The sequence below is a fragment of the Mixophyes fleayi genome, chromosome 2 (genome assembly GCF_038048845.1).
Source record: "Mixophyes fleayi isolate aMixFle1 chromosome 2, aMixFle1.hap1, whole genome shotgun sequence".
NCBI lineage: Eukaryota > Metazoa > Chordata > Amphibia > Anura > Limnodynastidae > Mixophyes > Mixophyes fleayi.
Window position 1 is genome coordinate 46093292 of NC_134403.1, and position 18640 is coordinate 46111931.

At 42.2% G+C, this 18640-nt stretch overlaps 1 protein-coding gene across 1 annotated transcript in view; it reads left to right on the forward strand.

Moving 5' to 3' along the window:
* NPAT (nuclear protein, coactivator of histone transcription) overlaps positions 1–18640 on the forward strand; it is a 46870-nt gene that overhangs the window by 14615 nt on the left and 13615 nt on the right. Inside the window, exons 9-13 of the mRNA XM_075198905.1 lie at positions 1195–1286; positions 2005–2089; positions 3750–3849; positions 4053–4169; positions 12594–13973. Coding sequence (XP_075055006.1) covers positions 1195–1286; positions 2005–2089; positions 3750–3849; positions 4053–4169; positions 12594–13973 — 1774 coding nt within the window. The remainder of the gene's footprint in view (positions 1–1194; positions 1287–2004; positions 2090–3749; positions 3850–4052; positions 4170–12593; positions 13974–18640) is intronic.

Below are 18640 nucleotides of genomic sequence, written 5' to 3' on the forward strand. Positions count from 1 at the left end.
GGCTAAACCACAAGGTGATTAAACAGTAAATGCCAAGGAGCGCACTGGCTTAGCAAACATACAATTGAATCATTGAATTGTGTGTAGGGAATGTAGACAGGAATAAATAAGATATTATTGGACTGGCTTCTAAAACTGATAATGGTTTGAACACTGGCAATATATGGAATCAATGACACGCTTCCATGAAGTGAATTACTGTAACAAAATACATAAAATAATGTTTGTGGCTCTCTTGTAACACTCCTAAAATAATAATTCAATTGTATGTTTGTTTATGCTAGTGTGCTCCTTGACATTCAGTGTTGTTGAACCTAACTAAAATATAGGAACAAAAAACAAACTACATTTAAGAAAGGGAGCGCTCACCCCAGTATTCTTACATTTAAACCACAAGGTGGACTGGTTTTGTTTGAGAACCAGGGATCCAAAAGTGTTCCTGGTGGATGCCATTATTGTCCTATAGAATTATGGGCTGATAAATATCTCTTTCCGCCAATACCCATTTTACTGCGGGTACTAGCTAAGGCCAAAAGCGAGTGTGTTCCAGTAATCCTGGTAGCATCTGATAAGCTTATCCTGATGCGCCTACATTCTAAAAATGGAGGCAGGGCCATTATGGAGGATCCAACTATGAAACGTTCTGCTAAGTCAGGGCCCTTTTCTGCACCAAGACTTGGTGGTTTGGCTGCTTTAAGGGCATTACTGTTGAAGCCATGATCTTGAGAGCTAAGGGTCTTTCTGAAGAGGTCATTCAAACCATGATTAAGGCCAGACTGCTGGTCTCTGCAAATAAAAAAATACCTCCGGGTATATGCAATACTTACGTCACAGTGAGAAAGGGAGGATGTCCATACTACTTCCTTTAATTTTGTGCGTATTTTATTTCTATTTTTTTACACAACTTGAGGTCCAGGTATCTGCCCTGTCAGTTTACTTTCAGTGGAAATTAGCCCTTTTCCCAGACGTTCCTACACAGTCTTGCACGGTCAGCCACCTTATCTCCCTTGCATCTAAAGATCTTAGTGTTTCTTAAAATATCCTTATCTTGAATGAGATGTCATGGAGAGAATGCACTGTGCTAGAGAGTGCTAGGTGGCATCATTACATCATTGCATGCCAAGTCTCCATGCACAACAGCGTTGGTCTACAGGCAGGCTTTAAGTACTCAAACAAAAATCTGTTCTGTTTCAGCAAATGGTTATAGAAAATGCCAGGGAAAAGATTTTGAGCAACAAATGTCTTCAAGAAAAATTGGCAGAGAATATTAACAAGTTCCTTGGAAGGTAAGTGATGGATAATATGTGAAGCCTAGACCGTTTTATGCACACTGATAAATGGACGCAAAAAGTAAATAAGCATTTTCACTTAATGTATTATTATTATCAACAAATATATTTATATACACACATACTGTGTGTGTGTGTGTATATATATATATATATATATATATATATATATATATATATATATATATATATATATATATTAGTGCCAGCATACTCTGCAGCACTTTGCAATACAGTAGGAGGGCCCAGCTCGCTAGCTTACATTCTGTAGCCAATGTGTTTGCTGTTTCTCTACATAGAGATCAACAAGATGTGTTTTCAACTTTATTTTTCCATTAGTTCTGCTTATCCGCATGTTTGTATCTATGCAGTCACCTAGACACATAAAGTAACTGCATACACTGCACAATGGGCCTAGAATAGAAAGTGACCTACACATAGTAAGAGCTTATGCAATCATGCCAATGATTAGATACTGACTGAAAGCATGTCTTTATTTGATGGAGCAATGAGGACAAATTGGCCAAAGTCTGTGTGCGATACAGAACAATCATGTGGTTTGACTGGTTAAACTTACGTTTTGCCAAATAAACGAAACTTTGCTGAACATATAGTAACTCTTCTGCACTTGTATAAATGAATATATTTAAATAGAGTCAAAGGGGAAATATCCAATATTGTCTGGAATTCTCACACTGTTATTTCATTTTCTAAGTGACTCTGCTGCACAAACTTCCAAACAGGGAGAAGGAGTGGCTGGTGAGCATGACCCTTCCATCGATGAAATCCTCGGTCTCCAGGTTAGTTATTATTAGTCCTGGTCTCTGGAAGCTTTTTATTATTTTGTGTTCCACTGTTTTCCAACTCTTAAATTTCAACCCACACAAACTACAAAAAGAGGTGATGTCTGTACGTACCAATAAACCCGTTTTTCAGAATTCATATGGGGTACACTGCTACCTTGAGATATAGATAAGGATGCAGGAGCTGGGCACTTAAAGGTTAGCATTCTAAAACCGAAACTCCCCCCTCAACCCCTCTGCTCCTCTGTTTACAACTTGCAAAGCCCCAAATGAAAGGGTAACACAAGAAAAGTAACCAGAACTCAACACTGAGCATAAAGGGTGAGAGCGCAGGATCACCCAGATGGATTTTGAGAAATGGATTTAATGGTAAGTACATTACAAAACTACCCCTAAGGAAAAATACGCTCAGACATAGCTGAACGCAAAACTTGCCATTCAAAGATTTTCATATCTCTTCCTTTTAGGTTGTCTTGTCTTTGTTTTTTTTTTTTAGTTTTTACAAGAAGTTCTCAAAAGCAGCTTGAGGCTTGGCTCCTTTGAAAGGTTCCTGTCGATCTATTTTCAGAACAGAATGATTCTCTTACCAGACCATGTCTCCAACAGCTTCTTGACCTGAATTTTGTTCTGATACCTGTGCAATATACATTATTTTAACTGTTTAAGTCTGTAGAAATAGAATTTCATATGTAGACCAGATTACTTCTGACAAGAGTTTTGGAATTAGGGACTCTGTCATGCACATCTCCATATATTATATTTAATGAAAACAGTGCTGCTCTGTGTACCAAGCCATCTTTCCAGCCCAAGGTGGTGTTAGGATTCCACCTAAATCAGGAAATTATTAATCCAACTCTAGGGCAAAATGGCTCTTCTGAGGATGAAGAGTCCCTTTGCCTATTGTATTTGGTCAAGGCCCCAAAGATGTATAGTAAGAATGACCTGTTGGTGGTTGTCCAGCAGCTAAATAAACCGTTGCGTGGATTGGGGCTGTTATTTTGCAAGCATATATTAGTGCAGGAAAGCCTGTTCCAAAAAATATCAGGGACTCTACCAGGTACCAGACCAACTCTACCAGATCAGTGAGAACCTCGTGGGCGATGCAGCTCTGTTAAGCAGCTGTGTTGGGCAGCCAGCCACCTGGTCTTCAGTCCATACATTTACAAAATTTTAAAGATTTAATATGCTTGTGTCACAGGTGGCTAGCTTTGGGTGGAAAGTCTTGTACACAGCTATGTATGAGTGTACCCTCCCCAAGGGGCAGCTTTGGAATGTTCCCAAGGAAGAAAGACACTCTCATTTGTTTTTTAAGGTATTGGATGTGTTTCTTAAAGGAAATTCTCATACTTTAGTTTGATCCTTTCTATACTATCCTATGGGACTTTGTCAATAACTAAAACTCTGTTGGAGAAAAGATATAGAATAGGAGGAGCCTCTTCAACTTGTGCAGACTTAAAACTAGGTGCCTAACTCCTGGACCTGCCCTCTGTACCTCAAAACAAATGAATTGAACATAAATCCTGTTTTTGTGTTTTCTTTTAATTGATCAGATACAATAAACACTGACCAGTAAATGAACTAAGTTTATGCGCAGTTCCCAGAGATGCCTGTGATTTTATTAGGCATTGTTTCTAGAGTCATGTTTTATTTTCTTTAGGGAGGGGAGATGCACATGTCTGAGGAGGCGATCCATGACATCCTGGTACAGACAGAACTTGACCCAGACTTCCAGGAACTCTATGATTTGTTTGCTTGTGGTAAGTGTATGGTATATTCATATATAACGACATACACATGGGATGTTATGATGATTAAACACCTGTAAATCACATGAATTGCACTTATTGTGCCTTTTTGAAAGTGACTTGTGGTGTCCACAAACTTTTTTTTTGCCAATGGTTTATACCTTTACAAAACCTGTTCTTGAAAAAGTTTGGTTTGTCTTACAATTGTTTTCTAGTTACATCAAAGGCACCAAAAAAACCCTCTCGTGACCCTTCCGCCCAAAATATTGATGCAAGGAATGTGACTGGTAAAGGAAAAAAACAAGATGCTGTAGAAAGATCACTTGAAGTCGGTGAGTAATGTTTTGTACAACTCTCTCTTTCAGGAGTGGATAACAGTCTAGTTTATTGTTTTCAGTATATTTTGTCAAGAATGATCTTGCTGTGTATATTTCAGGGTTCTATCATTGTCCCTTAATAAACGTAGACACTTAATCTGCTGCGCAACGGTAACACATTCTCCCTCTTACATAAAGCAGCTTGAATTTCAAGCTTCACGGTCCTTAAATATATTAAATTAAAAAGTCCAGTAACAGCCACTTTACTTGACTGTAAACCAGAGGGGTGGTCTGCACTATATATACACGAACATTACATACATAAAGTTAGTGTATTTTCCTTGGGATTTTTATTATAAGTCATATTTGACTACTCTTGGCTACAATTATTATATAATAACTGTTCTATAAAGGAGAGTGACCCAGAAATCGATATACCAATAATACGTGATAACTGTTAAAATTTACTGAAATGCGAGGTGTATACGTACGTGGTATTAAACCAGACACCTTAGCATACTATTCAGTAGCCACTCGGTGAATTCTATGGGGCTAGGCTGGAAATATATACAGATCATCCTAAAAAATTGTGGCACAGTTAGCGATCAATTGCATGTTATAGTAGCCATCTGGAAATCCTTATTTTTTATATGATGAATCATTGATAAAATGCACCATTTAGACCAATGTAGAAGTAAGACATGCTTTGAATAATATCTTTCTAGTCTTTTAAAAGTGTGGTGATAAAGTTTTCATGGCACTTGCATGCCTTCTGTAATGCAAATGTCTTAGAGACAATCAATCACATTTTTTTTTATTATATTAAACTTGTGTTTGTGTTCTATGCTATTAAATTTACAATTTATTTTTTTTATTATTTTTTTTATTTTTTCTTTTGTGCCTAGTGTCTCCATAATGATTCATTAAATATGTAGTAATCATTGCAATATGCAGACTATATAGACAGACAGCTGCAGATTGAGCCACCTTCTTCCCTATACCTCTTCCTTTTTCAGCTTTTGCCAGTGACGGCACTGTCGGTGAATTAACCATGCAGTGACTGGGCAGCATCTGAAGTAGAGAGGGTTTGGGTGGAGGGAGTTATGCAGAACAGCGGCTTACAACTGAGCTGATTGCTCGGACAGAGTTCTTAATAAACCTTTTGCAAACTAATAATATAAAATTGGTTTGTCTTATAGTTAGTCCCCACAATAATTGGAGCATTTTATGCACTGAAACCTCTCAATCAGAAACCCATTGTCAGGTTATTGCTAAGGAAAATATTTTTATTAAACATTTCTCTTGTGGGGTAGTCCAAAATTTCTTCGTAAAAGTCTAGAATGTTGACTGAAATGTTGATGTGACAAAATTAAAACTTATTTGATGTTCTCGGGAGCAGTAAGGGTCATTGAGTGTCTTTAGAAGAGTACCTCCATTCCATAGTTTCACACCTATCATATGCGTCCATGTAATTTTAGAACGTTACAAGAGTATGTCCACATTATTTTTTCTCTTTCATCCGGTCTGGGGGACACTGCTTACCATGGGGTTGTGGAGGGGAGCTTGGGAGTTGGCACCTAACTAGTTAACTTTAGTACTGCTGACAAATCCCTCCCCTCTACAATCCCCCTGCCTCTTCCTATTCAGTTTTTTTTAGGTGCCCGCGGAGTTGGGCAGTGTTTTTTAGTGCTTAGTATAAATTTATATACTTTTATTTTATTCTTTTAGTTTTAACTTTTTGTTACAGGTGGCAGTGCTGGAGTGTGTTCTACTATAGAGAACACACTCACAGCTGAGCAGCGCAGGCACTCCCCTGTCAGATGAGAGCCAGCGGCTCTCACTGACAGGGACAGGAGGAACGGGTGTCTGAATTGGGAGTGACAAGCAGTCTCACGGACTGCTGTCACTCCTGGACCCTCCCCGATAACCGGCGCTGCCACTGCAGGCATAGAGCGCCAGTTATCGGATGTTTCAGTTGGCGGTGGCCATCTTGGATTTCGGGAAGGAGATCCTAAGGAGAAGGGGGCTATACCTGGATTCCCCCCTCATGCATAGGAGGGGGCATCAGGTATTATCCGCTGCGGAGACCTCCCCTGGAGGTCTCCACTACTCTGCTACAGAAATACCTTTTATTTTTTAATCGGCCACAGAATCGCTGCAGAAGCCGCATTACTGAAGGGTGGGAGCTAACACATAGAGCTCCCCCTCCTTCCTGAAAGAGAGATGGTTTGTCCCAGTCTTCTGGCGCCAAGGAGAAGCCCGGGAACAGAGAACAGATCTGAGGGAGCAGGCACCAGGATACTGCTGTTGGACTTCTCCCCTATTTTGGCCTATGGGCTAAGTATCTGTTTTATTTAAACACATATTCTGTATTGCTGTGTACAAATGGGCTAGTAGGGATAATTTTATAGTTCTCCTACCTGCTTAAATTTTAACTTGTGTTTAAAATATTACAAGTACAACTTTTATATCTAGATTAGTTGATTCTTGTAGTTATTTTCCCTCTACACACACATATATCTCTCTACTCAGAATTTTTTTTATTTATTTTTTTCAATTTAAATCTGTGTGTTTGGTGTGCCTTCCTTTATAAAAAATGTCAGATAAGGGAAAGGGCCCTATGGCAAAATATTTCACATGTTCAAAATGTCATGTAAAATTACCTTGTGGGCAGAAGGACCCGTTGGCGCTCTGCTCTGTTTGTGATGTAGGAGTCCCCCCTGCGCAATCCCAACAGGTGGCAGCCCCTCCATCGGAGGACCGGCCTGGGTAGCCTCCCTGACACAGTCGGTTTCCTCTTTAGCTCAGATGGCTTCTCAATCCAATCAATTGTGGGCTAGTGTGGCAACTACGGTCACTGATAATCCTAGTACACCGTCGGGCCTCCCTATTTCCTCTGGTTCTAGTGGAACGTCCATACCGGGACCTTCCTCATTACAGATGGACCAAGCCCCTGTTCCCACAGAGCCGCCATGGTCCGCAGCTTTTATAAAGGGTTTGAATAAACTGAACCAGTTACTCGAATCCCCAAACATTCCGCCTGCTAGAAGAAAGCGGCCTATATCTGATAATACCCTTATGGTCCTTTCAGATTCTGAGGAGTTTTCAGAGGAAGAGGGGGTAATTAACTCTGATTCTGACCAGGTTCTACCTTTGGGACAGGATGAAAGCTCTAAGAACCAATTTATTAACCATTTGGTTTTAGCAGTAAGACAGGCGTTGGACTTCCCATAACCGGAGGATCCGATTTCTAGAGACAGAAATCTTTTTAAGAAAGCCAAAAGAAGGGCTAGCCGTTTTCCCCCTTCCGTAGAACTTAAAGATATTGCAGAAGGAGCCTGGAAACAGCCTGAGAAAAGATTTCCTGTTCCCGAAAGATTTTCTTCCTTGTATCCATTGCAGGAAGAGGATGTGGTTCGCTGGGAGAGTATTCCAAAAGTGGATATTCCTATAGCCCGTTTGGCCAAGCACACTTTACTCCGAGCCCAAGGTTCTGCATCTCTGCAAGATGTCAATGACCGCAGGGTAGAATCCCAGCTGAAATCTATATTTGCGGCTGCGGGTTCTTCCTTTAGGCCCACATTTGCTTCAGCTTGGGTTGCTAAAGCCATGGAAGCATGGGCAGACCAGCTAGCAGAAGCCTTACAGGACTCCGAGTTTCTCCCCCTGGCTTTGCATTTGAAGGAGGCATCGGGGTACCTGTACGAGGCGGCCCAGAACACAGCGGCTGTATCTTCTATTTAGGCTGCATCTATCTCAGCAAGAAGAACGTTATGGCTGAAATCCTGGGAAGGCGATGCTGAATCAAAAAGGTCCGTGGAAACCATTCCTTTCTCAGCAGCAGGTTTGTTCGGCCCGGAGTTGGATACCCTGATCTCACAGGCAACAGGTGGCAAAAGCACTTCCTTGCTTGTATTTCCCAGCAGGAGCAGGAACCCTCGGGTCAGCTCCTTTCGTCAGCCCTTTCGGGGGACCTCCTTTCCTAAAGGACAGTCCTTTTAGAGGCAGACAACCCAATTCTCGAGGCTCCTCAGCCAAGGGGAGATCCTCGTTTGCAGCTAAGCGCCAGGCCTCCAAGGCCCAGGAGAAGCCTACGTCCTGACGACTACTCTGTTCTTCAGGGGGCGCCAGTGGGGGGACGTCTGTCTTTGTTTCAGGAACAATGGGCAGAGTCCTCCCAAGATCCTTGGATTCGGGGTATTATATCCGAGGGGTACAGGATAGACCTGTTGGGCCCGGCTCCACATCGTTTTTTCCAGACTCCGCTACCCCGAGATCCTTTAAGAAGACAGGCAATACAGGATTGTGTCGCCTCTCTTCTTTCTCCAAAAGTTATCTGCAGGGTTCCAGATTACCAGATGAGACGGGTTTTATTCGAACCTGTTTCTGGTCAAGAAACCGGACGGCTCCTTTCGTCCCATCCTAAATTTAAAGGGCCTCAATGTGCACTTAAGGGTGGACAAGTTTCGTATGGAATCCCTAAGGTCAGTGATAAACGGCTTAGAGAAGGATCAGTTTATGGCGTCCATAGACATAAAGGACGCATACCTCCATATTCCTATATGGATTCACCATCAGTCTCTCCTAAGATTCTCGGTGGGATCCTTCCACTATCAGTTTCGGGCCCTCCCCTTCGGCCTCTCAACAGCGCCGAGGGTTTTCACGAAGGTCATGTCAGTTATGGCAGCATGTCTTCACCTTCAGGGAGTCCAGGTCGTGCCTTATTTGGACGATATGCTCATCAAATCCTCCTCAGAGAATTGCTTACGTCATCACTTTTTCCTCACCTTGGCGGTTCTCGAGGGCCACGGATGGCTGATCAATTTAAAGAAATCCCAGATGGTTCCGTGTCAACGCATGGTTTTCCTAGGCCTCATCATAGACACCAGCCAGCAAAAGGTGTTGCTGCCTGTGGAGAAGATCGCTTCAATTCAAAGCATAACATCCCAGGTCTTGTCTTCCCCCAGCCCCTCAATGCACTTGTGCATGCGGCTGCTGGGAAAGATGGTGGCCTCCTTCGAGACCATCCCCTTTGGTCGAGCCCATTCTCGTTTCCAGTGGGATCTGTTGACAAAATGGTCAGGATCCCACCTACGCTTAGATCTCCAGAGGATCTCTCTATCCCCGAGGACAAGAGAATTACTCCAGTGGTGGCTGATTCAGGATCACATGATAGTGGGCAGATCCTTCGCTCCATGGTCATGGATCAATCACCACAACAGACGCCAGCCTGACAGGTTGGGGGGCGGTAATCCTACACCTCCGACTCCAGGGCCTTTGGTCGGTTCAGGAGTCGACCCTGTCAATAAACTTGCTGGAATTAAAGGCTATTCTTTTAGCCCTCCGGGGGGCCCAGTCCCTCCTCCAGGGCCACCCTGTCAGAGTTCAGTCCGACAATGCCACGGCTGTGGCATATGTCAACAGACAGGGAGAAACCAGGAGTGTAGCTGCAATGAATGTTGCAGCTCAAATCTTGATTTGGGCAGAACAATATGTTCCAGCAATATTCATTCCAGGAATAAGAAATTGGGAGGCCGACTACTTAAGTCGAAATCAGATGATGCCAGGGGAGTGGTCACTCCATCTGGAAGTGTTCCAGTCCCTGGCTCAGAAGTGGGGTGTTCCGGATATAGATCTCATGGCCTCCAGACACAACAGGAAGGTTCACAGATTTTGCGCAAGAGCAAGAGACCCCTTAGCGGTGGCAGTGGACGTTATGACAATGTCATGGGACTTCAGGTCGTGTGCTCAGACGAGTAAAACAGGGAGGTCTGCCAGTAATTCTAATCGTTCCCTCATGGCCGCGCCGAGTCTGGTACGCGGACATACTCTATGGCAGAAGGACCGGGGTTTCGTCTTCCATCTCGAGACGACCTTCTTCTGCAGGGTCCCTTCCGTTACCAGAATTTACCTCAGCTCACTTTAACGGCATGGCTGTTGAAGCCAGCCTCTGGAGGGCTAGAGGTTTTTCCTCCAATGTAGTGAACACTATGATGCGGGCCAGAAAGCCAGTCTCGGCTCGCATCTATCACCGGATTTGGAAAGCCTATATCAGATGGTGTGAAAATAGGACATGTCATACGTCCTCCTTTCGTCTCCCTCGGTTTTTGGCTTTTCTTCAGGATGGCCTGGAAGCAGGGCTTCGTTTAGGTTCCCTAAAAGTTCAGGTTTCAGCTCTGTCTTTTTTCACCTGAAATTAGCGAACTTAGCAGACATTCGGACTTTCCTTCAGGGAGTCTTGCATATTCAGCCTCCCTATGTTCCGCCTACAGCGCCGTGGGATCTCAACCTGGTGCTGGACATGCTTAAAGGGCCTCCCTTTGAGCCTTTACTTGTGACCGATTTGAAGTGGTTGACCTGGAAGGTCCTCTTCTGGCTATTGCATCTGCGCGTAGGGTTTCAGAATTAGATGCTCTGTCTTGCTGGGAACCATATCTAGTTTTCCACGAAGACAGAGCGGTGTTAAGAACCCTCCCTTCCTTTGTTCCTAAGGTAGTTTCGGCTTTCCATCTGAACCTGGAAATTGTAGTTCCGGTCTTTTCTCCCTCTGCCCATTCGGATTCAGAGGCTATGGAAAAGTTAGATGTGGTTAGGGCTCTCCGCATTTATGTAAAAAGAACTTCTCAAGTGAGGCGTACTGATTCCTTGTTTGTTCTGTATGATGCCAATAAGAGAGGCTGGCCAGCCTCAAAACACTCCATTGCAAGATGGATTACGGCTACCATTAAGCAGGCTTACATAAAAGCTAACCGTCAGGTGCCATAGAGACTTACGGCCCATTCCACCAGATCGGTAGGGGCGTCATGGGCAGCGAGAAATTGGGCTTTTGCAGGGCAGCCACCTGGTCTTCTGTCCACACCTTTACAAAGTTTTACCAATTTAATGTGTTTGCTTCTGCGGATGCAAATTTCGCTCGTAGTGCTTTACGAGCGGGGCTTTCAGAGTAGTCCCACCTCTAGGGGCTGCTTTAGAACGTCCCCATGGTAAGCAGTGTCCCCCAGACTGGATGAAAGAGAAAATGTTACGTTAAATCCGTTTCTCTGATTCCGTCTGGGGGACACTGCGGTCCCTCCCTTCCGCTTTTCTTCTGTGTGCTCTTGTTTGACTGCCCTTTTCTTCTTGGGCTTTTTAATTAACTGAACAAGAGGGGGCAGGGGGATTGTAGAGGGGTGGGGTTTGTCAGCAGTACTAAAGTTAACTAGTTAGGTACCAACTACCCAAGCTCCCTCCACAACCCATGGTAAGCAGTGTACCCCAGATGGAATCAGAGAAACGGATTTAACGTAAGTACATAAATCCTCTTTTTGTCAAGCTGCAGTCTTATTAGAGTTATTGTTATATCTAAAGCTAAACTTACATTTACATTTCTGCTTTGTGGTGCTGTTTTGTTGGCAGGTCATGCAGCACTGGGAGAGGTGTTGCAGAATAGAGTGATAAACTCCCCACTGCAGGGTTCTTTTAGGATGAAAGTGCAATAATTCACTAAGTTGAAATTGTTCCAAATAAGTTGTACTAAAACAATTAAGTCAAGTCATTTGCTGCTGACAAGAATAAAATATAAAGAAGTTATGATACTCAATAGCAATGCAATATAATAGTTGGTCTATATAAGTAACACAGGTAAATATACTTTTAAATATGGATATAATCTGAGATAACGATGGGGAAAGTTTATATAGAAGTAAAGTCTACTCCGGTTACACCACTTGTTTTGTGCAGCTGGTTAAAATGTGTGAGTGCTTTTGTCTGCAAATAGCGCAATAACAATCTCCAACTGAAGTCTCGGTGCTCCTTATCTATCCTTTCCCAGGGCTGTCTGTTCATTTAATGGAAACTGATCTACACTCTTTTTTTTTTCTTTGTATGACATACATGTTGTCTCAAAATGATGTACTAGACACAAACACTGTCCATCTGCATCAAGCAGCCTTTCTTACAGAATTAATTCCACATACAAAGCTATTGGCCCTTCCCACATTGCACAGTCACGTGAAATTGACTTCACTTACAGGATGTATGTAGGAGAGGCTGTATTCAGAGGTTAGAGTTCTGAGTGTAAGGGGAAAGTTACTAGAGGCTTGTATTTAACCAGTAGGCAGCGGGTAACATTGATAAAATTGGGCTTCGGTTGTTTAAAACTATCCATGAATCACATACTACCATGCAGAGTTATTCATTTATAAGTGGCATAAAAACATTGCTCAAAATATCTTAAAAGCACAGTTCCAAACTATGTTTGATACGAGAAAGTATAGGAGAATAATTCCATAAACTGTTTTGTGGAAAATTGTTCTATTTGAACCAAATGTTTTTTATTTTTACTCTGATACTCATAATATGATGCATAGTAGACTTCCTGCTGTACAGTATATATGTACATTGGGCCTCTCCATTTTCTAAAGTATTAACTGACGTCTTTTCTATAAACATCCTCTACAGAGCCTTCTAATAAGAAAGCGGATGTCTGTTCAGGTGGGAAAGAAGTAGCTGTCTCTGAGTTACCCAGCCAGCATATTCATAAAACCACAGTGGAAAAGACAGATAACAGCCGTACTTCTCAGCAAACGTTTCAAAATAAAATCACCTCTTCAGTGAATCAAAGCCCCAAATGCAACAATCAGGATACTGATTTAGTCATTGTGGATAGTACAAATAGTGACATACTAATTGACTCCAGCAAAGAATCCCAGAGGACTATATTTGGTTCATCATCCTCACAATCCCAAGATGGGAATTTGAAGAACAATTCAGATGAAGCAGTAGAAATGGATTGTCAACTGGTTAAGGAGATGTTACCCCAAACCACAGCAGCTGGTGAAAAATCATTACTATTAGGTAAGGACTCTACTGGCAAAGTCAATGAGGAACTTATGGAGATGCAAAGCAGCCAGGTGACCACTAATGAAAGACCTTCAGATGGGACCCAGCAGGAGATCACTAAGAATGTTACAGCTACACAGTCCTCTATGACTGTACCACAGAAAGTTGTATTAGTTTCTGCAGGGGCTCCAATGTTTAAATGCAGAAGCCCACAAAGTGAGAAGGACAATCGACTGATTGAGCCATCAAAGCAAAGTCCTTTAAGTAAAGTTCTCACAAATAAGCCGATTAATGCAATTGACACAGGAACATCTTCTGAAAAGGAAAGATTAACACAAAATACAGCTGTAAATCTTGAGCATGCAGCATGTCACGGGCAGAGCAGTGTGGCATCTGACATTGCCGCATTGAGTAGTGACGTTGCAGTGCCCAGTGGCAGCCAGGTGGTTGCAGCACCCTCAGGTATTGTGACTCTCAACATAATCACGGAAGATGTACCAGAAGATGCAGAGTTACGTAATGCAGTCAGAAGCATTAATGGAGATCCAACTATTATACTGTCGCCTCTAGTGAAAAGTCAGGATCTTAAGAAAGTAGGACCGACGCAGGAAAATCCGGTTATAGACCTTACAGACACATACTTTTCAGGAGACCAAAGTCAAGTAGTCAAATCGGTCAGTGATGGCTCAATGGGCGCTATTAATATCCCGAGTGGAGATTGCACTGTTTATTCGATTTCTGGGACATCAAATGCCGCTGGTGATGGCAATGTCATCAAACTGATGCCGGCCACGAGTTCTACATTTGCACCTGCCAGTAACATTTTTATAAGTACGTGTATGGCAAATAATGGACCAGCCAAGCAATCTAACATCATGATGCTATCCAATAATTCTGCTCCTAGTGTCAGCCAAAAGCAGCCTGGTCTTTTCCAAACCCCTCCCAGACCTGGCAGCATGTACACAGTTGGACAGGCCATATCACCAAAGCTTTCACAAGGTAAGCACCAGGATTATATGTTCATTGTATTTTAAGCACTGTAGGTAGATGGGTTACTATTTATCGAACATCAAACTTGAATTAACCTAGTTAAGCCTATTTATTCATTCAGTATATATGACTTTTTGGTTATTTGTATGTGCTCACCTTTAGCTGGTGATATTAGAGCATATCAATTCATTCAGGTAACTTCCTCAATGCGATAGATACGAGCAGCCCGGGAGAGCCTTAATGTTCTATTCCGATTTGCAGTGTTGGGGATAATTATAGCTACTGCTCGCAGTGCCCTTTTTTAAAATCAATTCTCTATGCCCACTGCCGAAGTCGTATAATTGGATGAGCAAAAGTATATTCGTTTATATTGTTTTATCGTGCGATTGCACTCAGTATGCCACGCTACACGTGTAGCATGGCGCGATCACGCGGTAAAATACGCACACACACACTCACACTACAACATTTAGTTATTTATATATTTCATATTTATATTGATTCCATTCCACAGTGATTTATGAGCAGATAGTATTTAGTTTATTACTTTATATACTATGATTATATGCACACTTTAGTGTTATTTAAGGTCCAGGTTATAGGAAATGTCATGTCTGGTATCATTTTAATCCCCTATTCATCAGCAGTTGTCCGGTTCTTTCGCCGAAGAGATCGCACATTGCATACTCTAGTTAGTGATATTAGGGAATAAATACTTAGTGATACTGACTGTAATGTGTAAATAGACTAGATTGAACTGGTTTCTGGGTGGGAGAATCATCTGGAATGTTGACCCTCAGCCTTGGAGGGGGTTGTTTGAACTAGCCTATGACCTGTTTACACGACCCACCTGAAGTCTGGACCTATAGAAGAAAGCCACGTCATCTGCATTGTTTTCACTGTACCACTGAGTGTATATAATATAGCTGTGCTAGCACTGGCCGCAGTCTTGTATGACCACAGTATTCTGGAGTGAAGTACTGTTCGCTGGTACCAGCTAGCGCAAGCGAGCGCAGCGGTATGTATTTATCTTTTGGTATTGGCTGTACTGTATTATAATCATGTATTGAATTGTTAAATTTTACACCTGCTAAAATAAATTACTTTGTGTTTTGGAAACACAATGCAATGCTTATTTGAAAACGATAGAATTACTTTAATACCACCAATTCAAAACTAAGCGTTTGTAGTGTGTTGATAATTAGATGATACTTGATTTGAGATTCTCATTATAAATATCCCACGGGTGAACAGGGACATAATCGTCTGTATAATTCATGAACAAATCGTCAATCGGGGTGAATTTTACTCCTATTAAGAGTGTTTAAAGAACCATTGTAAGGTGCTTAGGAACACAAATATTTGAAAGTGAATCACTATACTATAACAGAAGCACAATTTACCCTCATTGATGATTCATTCACTTGCAGGTTATTGTTTATAACTAAATTGCAGCTGTATTTCAGCTTTCATAATACATTAAATGTACATTGAATTTGTTTTTCTTTATCCCCTTCATTCAGTGGCATTTTAATATTTAAATACCATACCAAATTACATGGTTAGATGTGCTTTTTTTAATTCATTAATTTTTTCATATTTGTGAATGGTAACTTGTGTTTTTTTGGGTCTATAAAAGAGTTTTCTTCTGTATCAGTCATGTTAGTATCCTTTTATTTTATTAGTTTTACATGTACACATATTCTACTTCAGCAATAGCAGGTTAGGGGCACACAGAGGAGGCAGGACAACTTGGACTGAAAAAAATCAAACTTCTCTTTGCTTCGCTGGGTGTCCTCAGGATTTTTTGTTTTTTATTTTAGTTACTACTTCAAGCTCTACCCTTTAGTTCAAACACCCAATGGATGGACAGGCTTAGCTGCTATCTAGTCACCTCGGCTTAACCAGGAGTGCGACAGGGGAGTGTAATATAGCCGCTCGCTGACACCCAGCCTCAGGTCAATGCACTCATGGCCGTCTGCAATGATGAGGAAACTGATTTGCCATTGCCCCTTCAGCGTCTGGTCCTCCCATCCCGGACACTGATTTGTGTTGGTTAGTGGAGGTTAACCAGCATCTATTCTTTCCCCATATGCACTGTATTTGGTTCTGCCGCCTTGATGGTTGGGAGGGATTCAACATGTCTGCTCTCTTCCTTAGAGTGGAAGATGGATACTGATGGGACCAGCACAGAATTAAGAGGAATTCAGTTTCCAAGAGGGACAAAACTTTTCAATCATTCTGGACTTTAAAAGAAAGTAACAAGTCCCTCCTTTGTGAACAACTCAAGATAGTTGGTCTCGTCAGTGATTCAGTCCATGAGGGACATATTTTGGAGGAGCATTAATGGTTCCTTACATTTTTATGCCAGGGAGCTAATTTTCCAGCTCTTTCTTTTGGGCTCTCTGAGGCCCCTTTGGTGTCTAACGTCATGGCTTCCATGGCAGATTTTTTTCCAGTGCCAGATTATCATGATTGTCTGTCATCACGACATCTTTGTGAAGATTTGGTACATGGAGCTAGCAAATGTTGGATTATCAATAAGATAAAGTCATTGTTAATGCCTTTGATGTCTATAGCGTTTTTAGGTCCTCTCATCCATATGCAATGTTTTTTAGTGTGTTTTTTAATTCCCAAGATAAATCTTTGCCCCTCAGAGGCTTTCTTCCTTCATGTCCAATTTTCTTATGTCCATGCTGTACTACATGCGAGTGGTGGTGGGACTGTGGTCTCCACCTTGGAGCTTGGCCCCGTATGTGCAGATGCATATGCGCCCCATCAAAAATGTGCTTCTCAATTCGTGGATTAGGTCGATCAGGCATGTGTAGAAGGCGATCCATCTCTTCTGCAGAGTCATCACCTCTCTGGGATGATGGATTAATCTGTCATATTTGACAGAGGGAAAACCCTTTGCCATTCACAATTGACTAGTGATATCCATGAAACTCTGCCTCCAAGGCTTGCGAGCAGTACACCTCTATCATCTGGGACTGAGGGTCACATATCTGGCTCTAAAAGCTTGGATTTCCCTTCTCTCAGGGTCCAGACGACACTGGTATATCTGAAGTAAAACTGAGGCACCTGAAGTCTCAGACTAGGGGGCCCTGTCTCAACTATATGGATCATCTACTTTCTGGGGATAGACAGCACAGTGGTGGACTTCCTGAGTTGGCATCATCAAGGCAATGACAAAAATATCCTTACTATAACAATACTAACATTTTTGTTATTATCATTTCAGTATTCGTATAATACTGGCATATTGCCCATCTCTAGCCTAGACACCGGCTTCTGCATCCTAATGTGTCTCAGAATCTCATGGACTTCTGGGTGTCTCCAGGTAGATAGACTTTTTGGCGTTGCAACTGAACAACAAACATTCACCTTCCATGGCCCTTCTAGTTTACCTCTGTTTTAATTGATTCCTTGAATTCTGGATCACTCCAAGAAGTGTGAACAATAGCCACTGTCCTCAACTGACCCAGATGGTCAACTTTCCATCTCTGGTACTGTCGGGCACCTTATCTTAATTATAAGGGAATACCTCTTCTGTTCTTTTTGCTTTTCTTACTCGGAAAGTGGCTTTTCTTCTCGCCATTGATTCAGCCAGAACCCAGACAGCTAGTGTTCCAGTTCATGGGGTTTCTCTTACTAACACTCCATTACTGTTCATGCCTGCTGGTGCTACTTTTCTATAAAAAAAAGTCACCATCTAAGTGTCAATGTTGCACTACTGTGGCATCCCCAATTGTAGACCAGTCGCTGTCTCCACCTGCTGTTGACTGGTTCTATCCTCCTGACAACTTGTTTTGCTTCAGTAGAACATTATCTCAGGTTGTTGGACTGAACTCAGGACAGTTGTTGAATGGATGAGAGTGTTCAATCTTATCTGTGGGTCAAAGGAATACAGCAGGTATAGTCATCTTGCCAGAATAGAGCATGGTCTTTAGGAATAGTGATGTATATTGCTGATCAATATCAAGAGCTGTTGCACACAACATTGACCTAAAAATAGGTCCTAAGGGACAATGTCAGCATGGTGGTCAAACTGGGAGAGACTGCAGTGACAAACCATTCAGAACTAGATTCAACAGGGCCAATGAACAATGCAATTCAGTGAGGACAGGCTTCTACTCTGGAAAACAGGAAGCTTTCACCACAGCAATATCACATTAATGACTGGTATCAGGATGCAGCTCTGGGCACAGGAACAATGTGGCATCTACAAATGGGATTTAAATACAGTGTGCACTATTTGCTGAATGTTTATACAGGCATGGTTATGATTGGGATAATTACCCCTACTAGTTTCTCTTTGCACAGGAAAACCTCCCACTGTGCATTCAATCAAAAGAACGTGGTGGTCAAGGTCACACCATGGGGTAAATGTATGAATCTCCGGCGTGTTCAGCCTCTTCAGCGCTTAAATTTAAAGCGGCGCTGCATTGTAAACAGAAGTTTCCCTTTACAATGCAGCGCCGCTTTAAATTTAAGCGCTGAAGAGGCTGAACACGCCGGAGATGAAGAATCCGGAGATTCATACATTTACCCCCATAGCTCTACCTGGGCTCAGAGCAGGTGCTCAATTAACATGCAATATCCTGTGTCACAGAATTGCCCTAACATCCTGTGGCATCCAATATCAGAGAATGCAGTACCTGAATACATGTTCTGTA